This window comes from Rhinichthys klamathensis, unplaced genomic scaffold (genome assembly GCF_029890125.1).
Source record: "Rhinichthys klamathensis goyatoka isolate OS25496 unplaced genomic scaffold, OSU_Roscu_1.1 h1tg000725l_1, whole genome shotgun sequence".
NCBI classification, from domain to species: domain Eukaryota; kingdom Metazoa; phylum Chordata; class Actinopteri; order Cypriniformes; family Leuciscidae; genus Rhinichthys; species Rhinichthys klamathensis.
Window position 1 is genome coordinate 220,001 of NW_026607139.1, and position 20,000 is coordinate 240,000.

Here is a 20,000-nt window from a genome sequence, read left to right on the forward strand (position 1 = left end):
AAATGCCCTTCCGAATGCGTCTCTGTCCCCCCCACATTTCAAACCAAACTGACGCCCATGGTATACTAGCAGGTTTTTTGTGTTCATTTCTATTGCATTACGATTGAAAGCAGTATCAATAATGTCAAAAATATAATGTGCAGTCAAGTTCGGGTGTGAATGCTGTTTAAATGAGTGTTCTCACCGACACGCTTGTTGTGATTCTTCTTCCAGTTTAATGTACATGTAGCCTAAGCTATGTATCGTTACTTTTGCAACGACTATATTATTTTTCCAGTTATAGACCAGCGCTCTGACTAGAATCCAGCGCTGGCTAGAATCTGCATTCACGCGCTCAAACATGTGTTTCGCGCTGACAACAATCCAGCGCTGGCTAGAGTCACGCAGCGGAGGAATGGAAAGTTGACATGCCATTAAAAAGTATTGACTTAAGTATTGAAACACTTCTATTTTTTCAAATATTTTCAATAAATCATGTTCCCATTTACTCCGGCGACGAATTTCAAAATTAAACTAAATTCTATTTATAAGGTAAAACTTTAAATTTTTTAGGCATTAACTAATTCCAATGCCTAATGCCAAAATGTTTTCTTTGTTCACCAAGTAATTTACTGGTCAGGCATTATTGTTAACTCAATTTGAAAATGACAATTTGATGGATAATTTTTATATTATATTAATATTTAAATATATTCTGCAATCACATTTTGGTAATGTAGGCTATTCATTCCGCCATCACATCTGAGAGCGAAACGCTGCTTGGGTAACGTTAGTTTCAAGATATAAAAACAATTAATAATACAATAATAATTGAATTGTTCGTGTTTTTATTCTTGTTAGAAGATTTTTCTTTTTACTGATTATGAAAACAAATTAATCACGACAAACCAAATTAATTGTAATTGTATTAATTATACCTGATACCAAGGTATTTTAGGCCTACAATTTTAACATAATTTTTCATGAAAAATCATGATTGTATATTTATTTTTAAGTAAGGTTAATGTAAGCAGCTTCTTGCAATACTCTCCTAAATGCTAATAAAACCTACGTGCAAACATTACCGCTTTAATGACTGTCCTTTATTTTTCAGTGCATTTGTTTTATAATATATGGCTATTTATGTCATGGGATTAATATAATATAACTATTATTATGTAGTAGTGTAATGTAGACAAACACAACTAAAAGAGGTTTGAATTTTTCTTTGTTTAATTTGCACACTGAATATGGGTTGGAGCTTTTAATTTTGAACTCTCAAAGTGCACCAGATTGATGCATTTAACATTAAAATGCACACATTTTTCTTACGGGGGGCTTGCCCCCCGAACCCCCCTAGAAGGCCCGAGGTTCACCCACCACAGATTTACCAAAAATCCTGTGAGAAACACTGCTATTGCTATTCAATGCAGTTTATAGCTTGTTTTTTGGATTAATCGCTGTGGAGTATAGTTCGATTGTATTAATAAATGACAATTTTGTACTTATTTCATCTGTTACTCGTTCCTGCTCGCTCATTAGTTTGGGGGTGGGGGGCGGTCGGGGACCTGGATATTGGATAGGGGGCGCTGGCCCAAAAAAGGTTGAGAACCACTGCTCTATATGGAGCAGAGGAGCTGTTCCGCTGGGTCCTAAAGCCAGTTTCTCTTCAGTGTGCGCTCACACACACATGTACACATTATACAGTAAAGTTTTAGCATTTTTAGCTTAAATTTTGATAATTTTTAGATTTTTCTATGAAGCATTCCTCACATTCCATTCATTCCTAAGGGGGTCAAATTGCATTTGTTACTTTTTAAATTTCAACCACAAAACTCAATTGTGTGTGTATTCGTGGTTCAAGTTCGACAAAAGTCCCAGGATCTTGGACCCCTCTGATGAACACTCAATTTTTATTTTTATTTTTAAAAATGAGTTTCGGGTCTAAAATTTCAAGTTAAGCTGAACTTTTATTTTGTCGGGTTGTGAACGGTGAAGATCTTTGAGTTTCTGTGTGAATCTGACGATAGTTTTATAAATGTAACTGAAGTGAACTCTAATTGGATGATTAACAGCAGCTCGTGAGGTTTGATAAGACGTTCCCGTTTCATGCTCCAGAACTGGAATAATAACACGGATATGGAGGAAAATCGAGACATGAGTGTGTGTGTGTTCGTCGTCTGATGACAGAAGCCTTCCAGAAAACACTGTTGTTGTTGCTATCTAAAACTGCAGCGGTCGCGAAAGACGTCACACTCTCTTCCTTTAAACGATGAAACGAATTAAGCCTCGTAATCAATCACTCACAAACACACACACACACACACACACACAGTCCTGATTTTATCTGTCAGGAAACTACAATTCAAGTGTTTTGGACACTCAGCTTCCGCAGGTCATTATCAGCATTAAATTAAACAAAATAATTAGCCTACTCGAGGACATTTATCTGCACTCGAAATAAATAAAAAAATTCACCTCATTTGAACGATTAATTTCATTTTTATTTAACAATGTAGCAGCAATAATGTCTAGTGGTTCTTCCGGGCAAAGATTTAACTCTGGTCTTCGTTCTGGTTTCAGTTGTTTAGGTGCATGATCAAGAGAGACAAAAGAAAAAAAGGTCTCTGTTATGATTAAATAAAGTTAAATAAGTTCTTGTTTTTAATATTTGTAACCAATATCACACGATCAAAAGTGCTGTTTTCCAGAATATCAGAACGTTTGATATTGATTTTATACAACAATTTAATAAATAATAAGTTAATAATGAGGTGACACATTTTTAGACTCAATATTGTCCGTTTTTTTCCTCTATTTTGAGCCACTGCGTGTTTAAGAGCAACAGTTTTAGTTTCGTTACTAATTGAATCCGCGTTTTTTAACGAATCATTCTAATGAACGATTCAACGACTCACTCAGTCATTCTGCGTTGCCCCTGAATGAATCAGCCGTTGCGAACGAATTGTTTCACTGAATGATTCAATGACTCTCTTGTTCAGACATTGATTTGCCGCCACCTACTGGTGGTTTTAGTATCATTTCATTTCAGCTGAGGGACGAAGATTTAATGTTGTTTTATTTGAAACCTCTGGTAATAACGTGTTTTAATCAAGTAGCTATCTAAAAGTGATTTATATAAATGCAACGTGGATCTTGTAAAAGCATCACAGCACAAAGTGAATGCGATCTGTAAAGCTTTAGTTAGGTCAGTGAACTTGATCTCTTGTGGGTCGTGGTCTGATTAAAGCCAGTCACACGTGGGCAGAAACAGGAAAGCCAACAATGACTGTCATGTTATTCAGGAAGGGAAACACCTGCTTCCTTTTCCTGCAAGTGAATCAACTTTAGCCATGAACACACGGGAGAACAGAAGCTGGACCTTCAGTGAAGAATGAGACCAACTATGTTTAGAAATCCATATTGAGCCTGTTCATCCCGCTGGGAGTCCGCAAACACTTTTCATAGAGCACTATTAGCTGCTTTGAAAGAATCTGTATTGTGTAAAGCACTAGGCTATATAAATAAAGGTAAAAAAAATCACTACAGTGATTCACTCTTCAGTTGCTATGCAACATAGCAACACCCTAGCAACTGCATATAAACATATCAAAACCTACCCATACCACTTCAGGAACCACATGCCACCCTAGCAACCACTCAGAACACCCTAGCAACTGTATTACAACACAAAAAACATCCTAGCAACCGCACAGCAACACCCTAGCAACAACTTAGGACGAATATATATTTATATGCACACATAGATATGCCATAGGAAATGCCTAGAACACCCTAGCAAACACATAGCAACATTTCAAAACACACTCATAATGCCACCCTAGCACACTAAAAATCACTTATAACACCTCAGCCACTACATAGCAACACATTAGTCACCACATAGAAACCATAGCAGCAGTAAAGATAAGCAAACACCTTGCATATCCAAGCAAAACCCACCCATACCAACTCAGGAACCACATAGCAACACCATTGAAACTGCATAACAATACACAAAAACACTTATAACACCCTAGCAACAACCCAGAACACTATAGCAACCTTATGCCAATGCCCTAGCAAACACCTAGAACACCCTAGCAACCACATAGCAACATATCAAAACACACTCATAACAGCAACCGCATAGCAACACCTTAGTAACCATAACCAACCGCATAGCAATGCCTTAGTAACCATAACCAACCGCATAGATATGCCTTAGCAAACACCACATAGCAACACACTAATGAACATTCATAACACCCTAGCAACCACTCAAAACACCTTAGTGACCATACAGATATACCCTAGCAAACACCTAGAACTCCCTAGAAACCACATAGCAACACACTAAAAACATTCATAACGTTTAGGAAGTCAAACTACCAATGACGAACATCTGAACATCACACAGCTGCTTTTTTGTGAAAATCTTTTTGTCACAGAATTTTGGAGACTGAGATTGTGTTGTTCTTGTGTTCTCTGTTTCAGGCGTCCCTGTCGTCCCGGTCACCGTCACCAGCCTCAGTCCCAACGTGGAAGTGCACGAGTCCTCGGGTGAGTGTGTGTGTGCCGTCGCCATGCGGACGTCAGTGGGGCGATGTGCACCACTAACTCCATGATGTGTGCTTGTCCTCCGCAGACGCCGTGCTCTCCTGTGAGTTCAAGACCGAGAAAGAAATGAACCCTCGCATCGAGTGGAAGAAGAAGGACAAAGACGTGTCCTTCGTTTATTATGAAGGACGTTTCGTAGGTAACTGGCGAATTGATGATTCCTCTAATGTCTTGTTGAGGAGAGGTGTGCATATCAACACCCTAGCAACCATGCAGCAAAAACCTAGCAAATTCATAGCAACATATAAAACAACAACACAGAACACCTTAACCATTGTATATATATTCCCTAGCTGACACCACCTAGAAACTACATACTTAACCACACTTAATACACCATCACGATCATAAATCAATGTCCTAGCAAATGCCTAGCGACCACATAGCAACAGGCTAAAAATCACTTATAACGCCTCAGCACCAACATAGCAAAACCTTAGCAACCACACAGAACACTTTAGCAATCATATAGATATGCCCTAGCAGACACCACCTAGAAAACACATAGCACACTAAAAACATTTGTGACACCTTAGCAACAACACCATAGAAATTGCATAGCAACACTCGAAAAACACTCACAACACCCTAGAAACCACTCAGAACACCATCACAACCATTTATCAATGTCCTAGCAAATGCCTAGAGCATCCTACCAACCACATAGCAACAGGCTAAAAATATCTATATGATTGCTAAGGTTTTCTTTGTTGTTGCTAAGGTGTTGCTATGTGGTTGCTGAGGTGTTATGAGTTATGCCCTAGCAGACACCTCCTAGAAACCACATAGCAACACACAAAAAACATTAGTAACACTCTAGCAACCACAGAGTCCCACGAGTATCATCAGCATAAAAGTGATAATGTATTAAAGGGGTCATATAATGGTACATGCACTTTTTCAAGTTGATTGTACTGAAATGTGTGTTGGCAGTGTCTGTACACAACCATCATATAATGATAAAAATCCATCCAGTGGTTTTGTTTTAATCTCCTTATATGTTTTCCCCTGCCTCAAATCAAGCCGTTCCACCGTGTGACGTCACACGCTCGGAAGCCCCTCCCACGATTGTTGATTGATAGGCGCGTTTCAACACAGACCCGCCCTCGCTCGTGAGAGCTGTCAATCATAGTCTGCGCGGACCGGCGCGGTCATTGTTGATATGCTGGAGCTGTCTATGAGCAGAATGGCTCTAAGCGATTGTGGTGTTCTGTTCTTGGGTGTAATAACGAACACAGTCATTTTAATGTTCCTAAATCCGAACCGCTGAAGACGCAGTGGCTGAGTTTGTTTTCGAAGGGAATATTCCCCACGAGCAACGTCAATGCTCTCATGTTTGCGCGAATCATTTCTCACCAGACTGCTTTATAAACGAGGATCAGTATAAAGCTGGTTTTGCTAAGCAGCTGCTCCTGAATAAAGGATCGGTACCAGATATTCGTGTTCCTGCTGAACCTCTAGAACAACTGAAGTGAGTGTAACGTTTTATTAAACTTTATATTAATATTTATATCTTTGCAAATCGCTTCACAATGAATGCGTCTAAGGTTTACACTCAGGGTAGATTACTGCATGTTTTCTATGTACGACGTTCTCCATATAATTCATAATCCCACGATTATAATGAACAACACGTTATGGTATTGTGTTACAAACGTGTACGCACAGAACAGAGAGGCGGAGTCAGCAAAGCTCATTATCATTTAAAGTCATATGCACTGAAACGGCGTGCTGAAAACAGAGCTGTTTTTGACCAAGTAAAATAAGTGTTTTCTTACAATACTAATGAGAATTTTTAATTAAAGTATATTACAAACTTTTAATTTAGACCCTAAAGAATCATATTAGCTTGTACAAAAATGGCATTATATGACCCCTTTAAAGAGTAAAGGGCCTAAAACTGAGCCCTGAGGAACACCAGACCTGAACTGATCTCAGACCTGTAACCACACAGCATGTTTTCATTTTGCATCTTATAATTTTAATGTATTTTTATTTTAGTCTTGTAACATGGTTTGAGATGGAAGTTTTAAAGGGTTCATCGGATGCAAAATTTACTTTTATATGGTGTTTGCATATAAATGTGTATTTGCAGTGTGTGACACAACCACCATACAATGAACAACATCCATTCACTCCTTTTTTTTAATCCTCAAAAAGTCTAAACGCTCTCAATAATCAAGCCGTTTGGATTTTCTGAGCAATATGATATCATATTGCTCATGCTCCGCCCACGACCGCTGACGGACTGTCCCGTATTAGCATATTTCCCGTATTAGCATATTTCCGCCCTCAGCCATTTGTTTACTGTCCGCCAAGGCATCACTTTATGAGTGTCGACACCCCCCATGGAAGAGAGCAGTTGCTCATTATCATTTAAAGAGACATGCACCTCATTATCATTTAAAGAGACATGCACCTCATTATCATTTAAAGAGACATGCACCTCATTATCATTTAAAGAGACATGCACCTCATTATCATTTAAAGAGACATGCACCTCATTATCATTTGAAGAGACATGCACCTCATTATCATTTAAAGAGACATGCACCTCATTATCATTTAAAGAGACATGCACCTCATTATCATTTAAAGAGACATGCACCTCATTATCATTTGAAGAGACATGCACCTCATTATCATTTAAAGAGACATGCACCTCATTATCATTTAAAGAGACATGCACCTCATTATCATTTGAAGAGACATGCACCTCATTATCATTTAAAGAGACATGCACCTCATTATCATTTAAAGAGACATGCACCTCATTATCATTTAAAGAGACATGCACCTCATTATCATTTAAAGAGACATGCACCTCATTATCATTTGAAGAGACATGCACCTCATTATCATTTGAAGAGACATGCACCTCATTATCATTTGAAGAGACATGCACCTCATTATCATTTAAAGAGACATGCACCTCATTATCATTTAAAGAGACATGCACCTCATTATCATTTAAAGAGACATGCACCTCATTATCATTTAAAGAGACATGCACCTCATTATCATTTAAAGAGACATGCACCTCATTATCATTTAAAGAGACATGCACCTCATTATCATTTAAAGAGACATGCACCTCATTATCATTTAAAGAGACATGCACCTCATTATCATTTAAAGAGACATGCACCTCATAATCATTTAAAGAGACATGCACCTCATTATCATTTAAAGAGACATGCATATTACAAACTTTACATGAAGACCCTAAAGAATCATACCAATTTGTGGAAAATGGGCATCCGACGACCCCTTTAAAGGCGCATTCGAACAAAGTTGGCGCTTGCAACACCAAGGTCATGGGTTCGATTCCCAGGGAAAGCAAGAACTGATTAAGAATGTAAATGTGTAGCTTGAAATGCAATGTAAGTCGCTTTGGATAAAAGCGTCTGCCAAATGCATAAATGTTAAATGTAAATGTTATCGTCATGATTACTGTGCAGGGCCGTTTCAGAAGCGCGCTGAGATAGAGGGGGCGACGGTGAAGCTGCTCAGGGTCACTCAGGAGGACGCGGGCGAGTACCGGTGCGAGGTCAGCGCTCCTGCCGACGCCGTCACGCTGGGAGAGACCAACGTCACGCTACGAGTGCTGGGTAATGGGAATATGGGAATATACTGCAAAATAAATGCGATATATGTGATCCTGGACCACAAAACCAGTCATAAGTCGCACGGGTAAATTTGTGGCAATAGGCCAAATATTGTCAATTTTTATTTTTAAATGTTGTAACAAACCATGCATCAATGGAAAGCCTATTTATTCAGCTTTCAGATGATGTATTAATCTCAATGTAAAAAATGCTTTCCCTTGTTTACCCTTTTGTGGTCCAGGGTCACATATGGGAAATATATTTTCTTTTCATAAGTGTGCCATAAGACAAACACACACACACACACACACACACACACACACACACACACACACACACACACACACACACACACACACACACACACACACACACACACACACACACACACACACACACTTACTGTTGTCTGTGCTGCAGTGCCTCCACAAACCCCGGCCTGTGAGGTTCCCAGCTCCGCTCTGACGGGCTCCCTGGTGGAGCTGCGCTGTAGGGACCATCACAGCATCCCCCCCGCGGTCTACACCTGGTTTAAAGACAACCGCGCGATACCCATCCGCCAGCCCAACGCCAGCTACACCGTCAATGAGTTCACCGGCGTACTGGTCAGCATCAGCACACCACACACACACACACACACACACGCTTAATGCATACTCATATAACGTTAGAACACAATCATTTCAATTGCACAATAGATTTTGTAATATTTTTGAAAGTGTCTCTTCTGCTCAACATGGCTGTGTTTATTTAATCAAAAATACTGTAAAACAGTGAAATATTATTCTAATGTAAATCATCTGTTTTCTATGTGAATATATAGTAAAGTGTAATTTATATCCTGTGATCAAAGCTGAATTTTCAGCATCATTACTCCAGTCTTCAGTGTCACATGATCCTTCAGAAATCACTCTAATATGATGATCTGATGCTCAAGACACATTTATGATTATTATCAGTGTTGAAAACTGCTTCATATTTTTGTGGAAACCGTCATAGATTACATTTTTTCAGGATTTTTTGATGAATAGAAAGTTCAAAAGAACAGCATTTATTTTAAAAAATAATCTTTTGTAACATTATCAAAATAAATCTTACTCCAAACACTTGTAACGTCATTTTCAGTTTTTGATAAAATGTATAATAATAATTATATTATTATATAAAGCAAGCTGCTCAAGATGCTTACACAGAAAACAAGAATATAAAATATACAAACATAAACATTGCGTCTAACATAAAAGTTTGTGTTTGTATAATATATGTGTGTGTATGCACACACACACACACACAGATATATTATATGAACACAATTTGTTTTAGTTAGATGTGATTAATCGACAGCACTCAAACATACATATCAAAATAATAGTCAAATTAAATAAAAGGCTTTCCTGAAAGTATGTCTTGAGATTTAAATATTTAATTGAAGTTTCAAAATGTTAATTCAATTTAAAGTAAAATTAGTCAGTAAAACGTCTTTGAAGATTTATTTCCTCATAGGCAGAGCTGAATTTACAAGCACTGACTGTACTTCGTTTGAAAGGAAGAATATGTATTTAAAGGCAAATATGAGAAAATAACACACAGCGAGTGATTAATCATAAATCCAGTCATTGCAGCTGTTTTAATTGTGTGTGTGTGTGTGATGAAAGCGAGTCTGTTGAGTGTCAGTGAATGTCCTCATGTTCTTCTGAATCTCTGAGTGACACACAGACTAACTGATGCTGACAGACCGACACGAGCGTCTCTGAACAACACTGACTGTCTGTCACACACACACACACACACACACACACACACACACACACACACACACACACACACACACACACACACACACACACACACACACACACACACACACACACACACACACACACACACACACACACACACACACACACACACACACACACACACACAAGCAACACAACCATTCTGTGCCTGATTTCAGCTCTGACTCTTTAGATCAAAAGTGACATTTATAATGTCACAAAAGATTATATTTCAAATAAATGCTGTTCCTTTGAACTTTCTATTCATCAAAGAATCCTGAAAAATAAAGCGTATGACGGTTTCCACAAAAATATGAACAGTTTTTAACACTGATAATAATCATAAATGTTTCTTGAGCATCAGATCATCATATTAGAGTGATTTCTGAAGGATCATGTGACACTGAAGACTGGAGTAATGATGCTGAAAATTCAGCTTTGATCACATAAATTAAACTTTACTGTATATTCACATAGACAACAGCTGATTTACATTATAATACTATTTCACTGTTTTTACAGCTTTGATGAGCAGGAGAGACTTCTTTCAAAAACAATTAAAACCTGATCACTAGTGTATACTACATTTAAATGTTTAAATCTATTTTTAAGCATTTATTGTTGAAAACTCGGTTTTGAATGTGTCATATGAATAACCTGTGACTAAGTCAAGAGAGTGACTCATTGACTGAGCGATTCATTAGAGTGACTCATTGACTGAGCGATTCATTAGAGTGACTCATTGACTGAGCGATTCATTAGAGTGACTCATTGACTGAGCGATTCATTAGAGTGACTCATTGACTGAGCGATTCATTAGAGTGACTCATTGAGTGAGTGACTCATTAGAGTAATTCATTAGATTGATTAATTCATTGAATTAATCATAATTCATAATTCATATCAAGAACTGATATGAATGTAAATATGTAACTTGAATTGCAATCTAAGTCGCTTTGGATAAAAGCGCCTGCCAAATGCATAAATATAAATGTAAACATTGAGTGAGTGATTCATTAGAGTGATTAATTGAGTGTGAGTGACTCATTAGATTGATTGATATATTTAGTGAGTGACTAATCAGATTGATTGATATATTGAGTGAGTGACTCATTAGATTGATTGATATATTGAGTGAGTGACTCATTAGATTGATTGATATATTGAGTGAGTGACTCATTAGATTGATTCATTGAGTGACTCATTAGAGTGATTAATTGAGTGTGAGTGACTCATTAGAGTGATTAATTGAGTGTGAGTGACTCATTAGAGTGATTGATATATTGAGTGAGTGACTCATTAGAGTGATTGATATATTTAGTGAGTGATTAATTGAGTGTGAGTGACTCATTAGAGTGATTAATTGAGTGAGTGACTCATCAGATTGATTGATATATTGAGTGAGTGACTCATCAGATTGATTGATATATTGAGTGAGTGACTCATTAGATTGATTGATATATTGAGTGAGTGACTCATTAGATTGATTCATTGAGTGACTCATTAGAGTGATTAATTTAGTGTGAGTGACTCATTAGAGTGATTAATTGAGTGTGAGTGACTCATTAGAGTGATTGATATATTGAGTGAGTGACTCATTAGAGTGATTGATATATTGAGTGAGTGACTCATTAGAGTGATTCATTTAGTGACTCATTAGAGTGATTCATTGAGTGAGTGACTCATTAGATTGATTCAAAGTGACAATTCATCAACCGGATCTTGATTCCCGATCCGACTGCAGAGGATAAAGGTGTGTTTGGCTGGTGTTCTCTAACCAGAGGTGGGAGTAAGTCACACATGTGCAAGTCACAAGCAAGTCTCAAGTCTTAACCTTTGAGTCTCAAGCAAGTCCAAGTCAATTTTTTATAAAAGCAAGTCAAGTCAAGTCACTGCCTTATGTCAAGCAAGTCAAGTCAAGTCGTAGCTTGGGTCACAAGTCACTGGCAAGTCATACAAACGTTTGATGACTTCACTGAATTTATATATTAAAATAAGTTAAAACTACATAAAACTACATGTGGACTATGGTTTTATTTGCAACATATTTTTTTAAAATATGCATTTCCACATACAGCTGAGTGGTTACTACAATAAAAATCTAAAAAATAAAAAATAAATACAATTTCAAACTACTTAGCCTAAAATGTAAATGTAACTGAAATTAGGCCAACATTAAAGCATGAAAAAATAAATATGCCTCAAACATTGCAGAAGACCATTAAAAGGTATTAAACAATTCACAATTCAAGTATAATGGTTCCTATGCCACCAAATGGCATTCTTCAAACTGGCATCCCCTTTATATAAGTTATATATATTTTAATTATGAAGTTAAAACCGCCAATAGGTGGCGCCAAATCACCGTCTTAATGTACGAGTCATAGAAGCATTCAGTCAACTGATTTGTTCAAAATGGCTGATTCGTTCTGGAACTAAGCAACTAGGTCACTGAATCACAAATACGCATAACTCTTTCTGTGGCTTGTTTGGAACTATTGTCATTGGAGAAATAGAGCAAAAAAAAGAGAATATTTGGAATATTATGTCTAAAATGTCACATCACAATATTCACTCTTTGTTTACTGAACTGTTTTATAAAATCATCACATTTGCAATCGCGCCAATATTCTGGAAATATTTTTTTATATATTGTCGTGTCGTTGATATGTAATACTGCATATGGAAACGCGGGTGGAATGAGCCACGACAAGGAGATGCTTTCACAAGTTTTACTGAAGATCTTAGGACACAGATGTAAGTTACAGTTCACAGCGCACTCACCAACATTCATGAACACAAACTTATATCGGTTGCTGCAGCTGATAGGCGCTCTTGCTCCGGCACTGGACGGCAGTTTCTCCGACGTGCGATGAGCATGCGAGCAACCTCTAAGAACAACAACTAACTTCACTTCCTGCTCTATGCTAAGGAGTGCGTAGCTGAACAACCAATAAGCTACAAGAGCACAGCAGGCAGTTAAGGGACTTAAAGGGCCAGGTTACAACACTATCCCCCCTCTAGCAGTACTGAGTCCCTTCAGTACAATAACCCAAAAACAGGAACCAAATCAGTAACTAAAACATTGTACATTTAATTATGACCAGTAAGTACCTTTAGTCTGGAAAAGTCTTCAAAGGCGTTAGCTCTGAAATAAAAGTCCATAAGTACTTGTACTTAACTGAAGTCTGGAACAGTCATTCTCTTTTCTCTTAATCATTGAATCTGGCAGGCTTACGAATTTCTCTTCCTTTGTTTGTCCTCTTGATTGTTTCTTCTTGTCCTAGGTCTAACATAAACCCAAGTTCTCTTTCTTTTTTTCTTCGTCGGCGAGCTGTTGGCTGACGTTTTCTTCCTTTGTCCAGGTTTTCCTTGGGCTCCAGGTCAGAAGATGCTGAATCTGTTTCACTACTGTCCTGGGTTGCGAGCTGTTCAGGTTCAAGCTGAGGTTCTTGAATGATAGGATCATCCGGGGTACCATTGCTCTTTTGCAGAATCTGGCTCCTTTGGCGCTTAACCCATGCTGGAATCACCTCACAGCCATATGGTTTGAGACGATCATGATGCATGATTCTCTTGTGTCGTAATCCCTGAACCTCATAAAGTACAGGGCCACGACAGGCAGATATCACCATGGGCCCTTTCCACGGTGCTTGGAGTTTTGGACTCTTTCCCTTCTTTTTGGTGCTGTCCCTAATATACACCAGATCTCCCACACTATACATCCTCTCTTGAGCCCTGAGATCATACGTCTTCTTTTGACGTTGTTGAGCTGTTCGAAGGTGCTCTCTGGCAGTGTCATGTGCTTCTCTTAAGCCTTTCTCCAAGTTGTACAGGAAGTCTGGAACTTCCAAACTTTCTGACCTCTGCTCTGCTATGCCAGACCACAGATCTTGAGGTTGGTAGACTTCCCTTCCGAGCATCAGCCTATTGGGTGTGAATCCGGTAACTGCATGCTGGGAGCTACGATACGCTGATGTAAGGAGGGGAAGATGCACATCCCAGTTTTTCTGATCCTGGTTCACATAGCAGCGGATCATCTGCAGGAGTGTACGGTTGAACCGCTCAACTTGCCCATTTGAGGCAGGGTGGTAAGGGGTCGTCCTTGTTTTTGTGATCTGCAAGAGACTACAAACATTCTTGAATAGTGAACTTTCAAAATTGCGACCCTGGTCTGTGTGCAATTCAAGTGGTGCACCAAACCGGGAAATGAAGTCGTAAACTAGTGTCCTAGATGTAGTTTCTGCCCCTTGGTCTGGAACCGGAAAGGCTTCCACCCATCGAGTGAATTGATCAATGATGATGAGGACATACTTGTTTCCAGAACTAGACACAGGAAATGGACCCAGTATATCGAGATGGATCCGATCCATTGGGGCCCCTGCTTGGTAATTTTGAAGTTTGGCTCTCTTAGTAGGTCCTGCAACTTTGCAAGCGTTACAGTGTTGGCACCGTTGTATGTACAAATGTACATCTCCACCCATGCCATACCAGTGAAAACTCTGACGGAGTCGCTCTAACGTCTTGCCTTCCCCCAAATGGCCAGACTGGGGCGGGTTATGGCAGGCTTGCAACACTTCTGCTTGGATTGAAGCTGGTACTAGTAGCAGCAAAGAAGGGCTGAGTCCTCCAGGCCTTTCCCAACGATAGAAGAGAACACCTTGATGTGATTGGACTTGCGGCCAACACAGCCAGTATTTCCTTACCGCTGGACTTTTCAATGCTACCTGCTCTTTTGTGGGAAGTTTTTCACTCTCTTTCCACTCATGCAAGATTGAAAGATCAGGATCAGCCTTTTGTTCTTGAGCCAGCTGTTGTTTGGTAATGGTTTCTAACCAATTAACACGTGGGGCTTCAAGCAACTCTGAAGCTGGCCTGTTCTCTTCAACTGTGCGAGTGTCATTGTGTTCCTCTGTTTCTGTGATAGAGTGCGATGCTCTGAAGGGATAATACTGGTCTGACAGTTTCCTTTGACAGGGCTCCGGTCAAGGAGAAGGGCACGGAGAAATTATTCCAGCAAACTTTTTAATTATTGAAGTTTGAGTACAGGCATCAGTGTACAAACAGTAATATATGTATTTGTGTGGTCTATAAAGAAACAAAGAATAAAATAATATTAATCATAATGTACAAAAGTATAAAATATGTACAAAATGTATACAGTGATATCCAATATAATAGTAAACATTGAATCAGAATACTAAAAGATATTAATTTGGTCAAATAAGTCGGAAAGAGCCATAAATATCTAATATACAAGCATACGAAGGGATTAATGGGCAAAGTATATATTCTAAATGGATTTGGTGTTCTTTACTTCCCTCTAGTGGAAGCGAACGCAACTGCACCCCATGCGCTCAACACGTGAGGGGCTTATAGCGGGAGTGCCGAACTACACTCTAAGTGCGCCTAAAGACGACACAGAGGCTAAACACGATTTAACTGTAGGACTAAAGGACATTATATCTGAAATATAGCACTCGAGAATACAGCTAAAGCTGAAATAGTGTAAAGGAAACCATCTCCAGTCTAATACGTCTTATAACAGTCCCATAATACCTATTAACTAACAAAATACACACAAAAGTATGCATGTAAGAGACTTAACAGGAAAACAGATAAAAGTAAACAATATCTAAACAAGTCCGATGGCAATATTTGTATCTTATTACTGAATGAAACTTACTTTCGCTTAGATTACGCACACGAGGGCTACCATCCCACAGAATGCAGAGTCGGTAATAAGGAAATAACGCACTCAGAAAGGAAATGATATCACTACAGTTTCAAAATAAAACGACAGGAAATAAAATACTTTCTGACAGTTTCACACTCAATGCGCCTTACTGCTAGTGGCACCACGTCATCAACGTCTTCTTCAAACCTCTCCCAACGGTCATGGAGTCTTTGGCAATGTTTGCAACCTCCACATGGCAAATCTGAAACATCCTTCCCTGCCTGATAACAGTTACACATGTTGTGGATCTCGCTCTCACATCTTGACATCGCATCAGCATTTGAATGGTGTTTTCCAGCCCTGTGCTCAATGACAAAATCATACTGGCTCAGCTCTTCCAGCCATCGTGCAAGCTGTCCTTCAGGGTGTTTGAAACGGAACAACCAGGTCAGGCTGTTTTGATCAGTGCGCAGAAGGAACTTCTTGCCAAGCAGGTAGTGTCGAAATTGGCGGGTGTAGCAGACAATAGCCAGCAACTCTCGTCTCGTTACACAGTATCTCCTCTGGGCTGGGGTAAGGTGGTTACTGGCGTAGGTGATAACTCTCTCCTCTCCCCACTGGAGTTGTGATAACACTGCTCCAATGCTGTGATTTGATGCATCTGTGTCCAGGATATATTTCCCTTCCGCGGTTAGGAAGTTAACTTTTCCTTGAGCTGTGTGAAGGCATTTTGGTGCTCCTCAGTCCACAGGAATTTTACTTCTTTTCGAAGGAGTTCATTTAGAGGGCTGGCCAACTCAGAGAATGCCTGAACAAACTTCCTGTAGTAGTTACACAGTCCAAGGAAGGCCTTCAGCTCATGCACACTTGTGGGGGTTTTCCAAGCTTCCACATCCTTAATCAAAGCTGGATTGGGGCGTATACCCTCACCACTGACCACATGGCCCAGAAAAAGGACTTCATCTTTGAGTAGATGACACTTTGATGGCTTCAGCTTCAACCCGTAACTGTCAAGGCGTTGGAATACCACTTCAAGATGATCAAGGCTCTCGTCTACCTCTTTACCCAGGATTATGATGTCATCCAAGTAAATTAGAAGGGTTTCCCACTGAAGTCCTCGAAGAACAAGCTCCATTGCCCTTTGGAAAGTGCTTGGAGCATTGCACAGTCCGAAGGGCATACGATTGTATTCATAAAGGCCATAGCGAGTGATGAAGGCCGTCTTTGCTCTGTCCATTTCATCTACTACAATTTGCCAGTACCCAGATTGGAGGTCTAGGGTAGAGAAAACACAAGCGCCACCAAGAACATCAAGACATTCCTCAATCTTGGGGAGAGGATAAGCATCCTTAATTGTCAGGCTGTTTAGGCGCCGATAATCGACACACCAACGGACACCACCATCCTTTTTACGGACTAGCACCACAGGTGATGCCCACTCTGAGGAGGAAGGTCTAACGACTCCTGCTTCCAGCATAGCTTTGAGGTGCCTCTCCTCTTCCCCTTGAAACCCAAGGGGAGTCCGTCTTACAGGCTGGCGTACTGGCCTAGCCGCTCCAGTGTTTATCTTGTGTGTGACAGCTGTTAAGAATCCAAGATCATCATCTGAAATGGCAAAGAGAAACCTGTATGAATGCAGGAGCTTAACAAGTCGTTGTTGCTGTTCCTCACTTAATGTCCCGCTTGAAGCAGCATATAGGGCTTGGAGGTGCTCGGGCAAGTCAGTGGCAGTTGTCAGTCTTCTCAGTTCTGAATGAACGGTGTCATCACTCTGCTCTTGAAGACTACAGTCCTCTTCTTGCTGCGTATAATTTGATAAGCTCTCATCTGAATAAGTTTCAACTAAGAGACCAAGGCAGGCTCCTTTCAGTAAGGTAGTCTTGTGGCTGGAAAGATTGCAGAGCCTGACAATCACCCGTTGCTCCATGGTTGTGACAACACTTCCAGAAGCCACAGTTTCTGTGATCGGGTAGGGTTCCAAAACAGCACAGACACCATGTTTTGGATTGTCAACTTCTCCCCGGACAAGACATTCACTTTCTGGAGGTAACATTGTGTCTGTCTCCAGGACCACTCGTGCAACGTGATAGTCTGTTCCATCACCGCCAACGATCCTAGCCGGAACCAGCTCCTCCTCGACTAATACTCTGCCATTCGTGTGGATTGTTACATTTGCAGCTTGCAGAAGATCGAGGCCCAGAAGAACAGAGTCACGTATCGGAGCCACAAAAACGTCCCATTCTGCACTCCAGGTACCAATTTGGAATTTAACTTTTAGTCCACCTTTGGCGCTCATGTCTTTCCCTGATTCTGCATTATGGAGGCATGTCTGTGTTAAAGCCATCTGCTTATTTGAGGGAAACTGCTGATATAAGTTTTCTGAGATAACTGTTGCTTCAGCTCCTGTGTCTACAACGGCTTTCACTGGAATGCTGTTCACAGTTGCATCAATGAGCAAGCTTGGGCCTCTACTTGTAGCGCGTCCCACCTGGGGTGTGGGGGACTGACTTCTCCAGCTTACCGAATCTCTTGGAGCAGTACTGCGGTTTTGATCTTTACTACTTTGACCAGAGTTGGGTGGCAGGGTTGACAGCCTCATGCACTCTCTGCGAAAATGTCCTTCTTCCCCACAGTGATAACACACACCTGTTCCAACACGGCTGGGACTTGGGGAGTAGGATCTGGTTTGTGCTGCACCACGTTGTGTTGGAGACCGCCCTCGCCTACTTTCCTGATTTGCTTCCTCCAGCTTTCTTGGCTCCTTAGCCACAGGGTTGTCTAGTTTTGATTGCAGCTGCTCCATCTTTTTCATCAGGAGGTGAAACTGGTCAGCAGTCACATAGTTCTTACTAATCCTCTCCACTGTCTCTGTTAGGGCTGCAGTTTTCTGCGAGAGAAGGGTTAGCTGGTCTGCAGTGACGTAGCTTGGACTATGCACCCTGCGTGAGGCTGCTGGAGTTTCAATGGACACGTCATCATCATCTGCCCATGAAATCCGCCTGGCTCTGCTCTTTGAATCAACATCACGCCCCACAGTGGCTCGATAATTGTGCTCGTGGGCCTCTACAAATCTTTGAGCCTCCACTAATGAATGGGGATCTCTGTTCATTACTTCATAAGCCACCTTTTGGTTACGAAGCCCTTTGAGGAAGAAATCTGTGGCAAGTTGGTCTTGCAGATCGAGGTCCACACCAGGGTAGGCTAAGGTGACTAAGCGTTGTACCTCTTCACCGAACTCTGCTGCCGACTCTTTGAACTGGTGGAGTTCTCCAAGCTTCCTCCTAATTGTGGTTGGGGGGTCTCGTTGACCAAAACGTTGAGTTAGCTGCTCTTTCAGAAGAGTGTAGTCCTCTCGAATATGCTCAGGAAGTGAACAGACGTACTTAATTGCTGCCCCCCTCAGGCATTCATGTAAATAGTCCACCCTGTGGGCTCCACTCCATCCAAACTTTCTGGCCTGCCGTTCAAATGGTACTAGAAACGATTCCCAGTCCCCAGTACCATCAAAAATAGCAAGCTTTGCTCTGGGACCCTCATTAAAAAACGGGTTGGCCTTGATGATGAGGAATGTTGTGTCTTTGTTCAAAAGCGTAGGTAGGTGGCAGTAGCTGAGAGCCACGCTCACTATTTCGTTGCCTAACACCTGTCTCTATGGATGGGGTAGCTCTGGTGGGGCCTGAAGTACGTGCTCTCTGTTGTATGACGTCCAGCTCAGCAGCAAACGGTCCGCTTGTAATGTTGCGTGACCTCTCTGGATTATCCAAGGGAAACTGTGAATCACTATAAGGCATTCGCTTATCTCTGACAGTGGGCTGCAAGCTCTCACGGGTGTCCCACCTAGGTGCAGTGGACATGGATGTGTGCTGGGCTTGGGTACTACTTGCAATATGGTGCAATATTGGAGTCATCATCGTTCGCAGTTGCTCATTATTCTTGCTCTGATTTTCAAGCATTGCCTTCAACCATTCTGGAGGTTGGTCGGGATCAGGGGCTGCTGCTGCTCCTTGGTATAAATCTTCCTGGGACATGTTTTAATATTTCTCTTTTTTTTTTTTGATAGCTTTTTTTTTTTAATCTTTTCTTTTCTTTTTAGATAGCTTTTTTTCTTTTTACAGTCAATTATTCTCACAAAAATCTTCCAGGAGCATTTGGTTTCCTTGATGTCTCTGGCAGTTCACAGTGTAGTTGAGTCAACACGGTTCTCATCGGGTGCGAGCGCGAGGACGACAGCAAACTCGCGCCTCCGGCTACCAGTGAACTGCCTGGTATTGAAGAATGGTGAAGGGCTTTTTATCCATATAGTTTTGTCGTACTTTTTATTTCAGTCAATCATCCTTA

The 20,000-nt window shown here is 40.5% G+C and overlaps 1 protein-coding gene across 2 annotated transcripts in view; it reads left to right on the forward strand.

Moving 5' to 3' along the window:
- Positions 1 to 20,000, forward strand: part of jam2a (junctional adhesion molecule 2a) — a 39,417-nt gene that overhangs the window by 9,791 nt on the left and 9,626 nt on the right. For both annotated transcript variants that reach the window (XM_056242384.1, XM_056242386.1), the window contains exons 2-5: positions 4,477 to 4,542; positions 4,628 to 4,738; positions 8,061 to 8,210; positions 8,628 to 8,812. In XM_056242384.1, the coding sequence (XP_056098359.1) occupies positions 4,477 to 4,542; positions 4,628 to 4,738; positions 8,061 to 8,210; positions 8,628 to 8,812 (512 nt within the window). The remainder of the gene's footprint in view (positions 1 to 4,476; positions 4,543 to 4,627; positions 4,739 to 8,060; positions 8,211 to 8,627; positions 8,813 to 20,000) is intronic.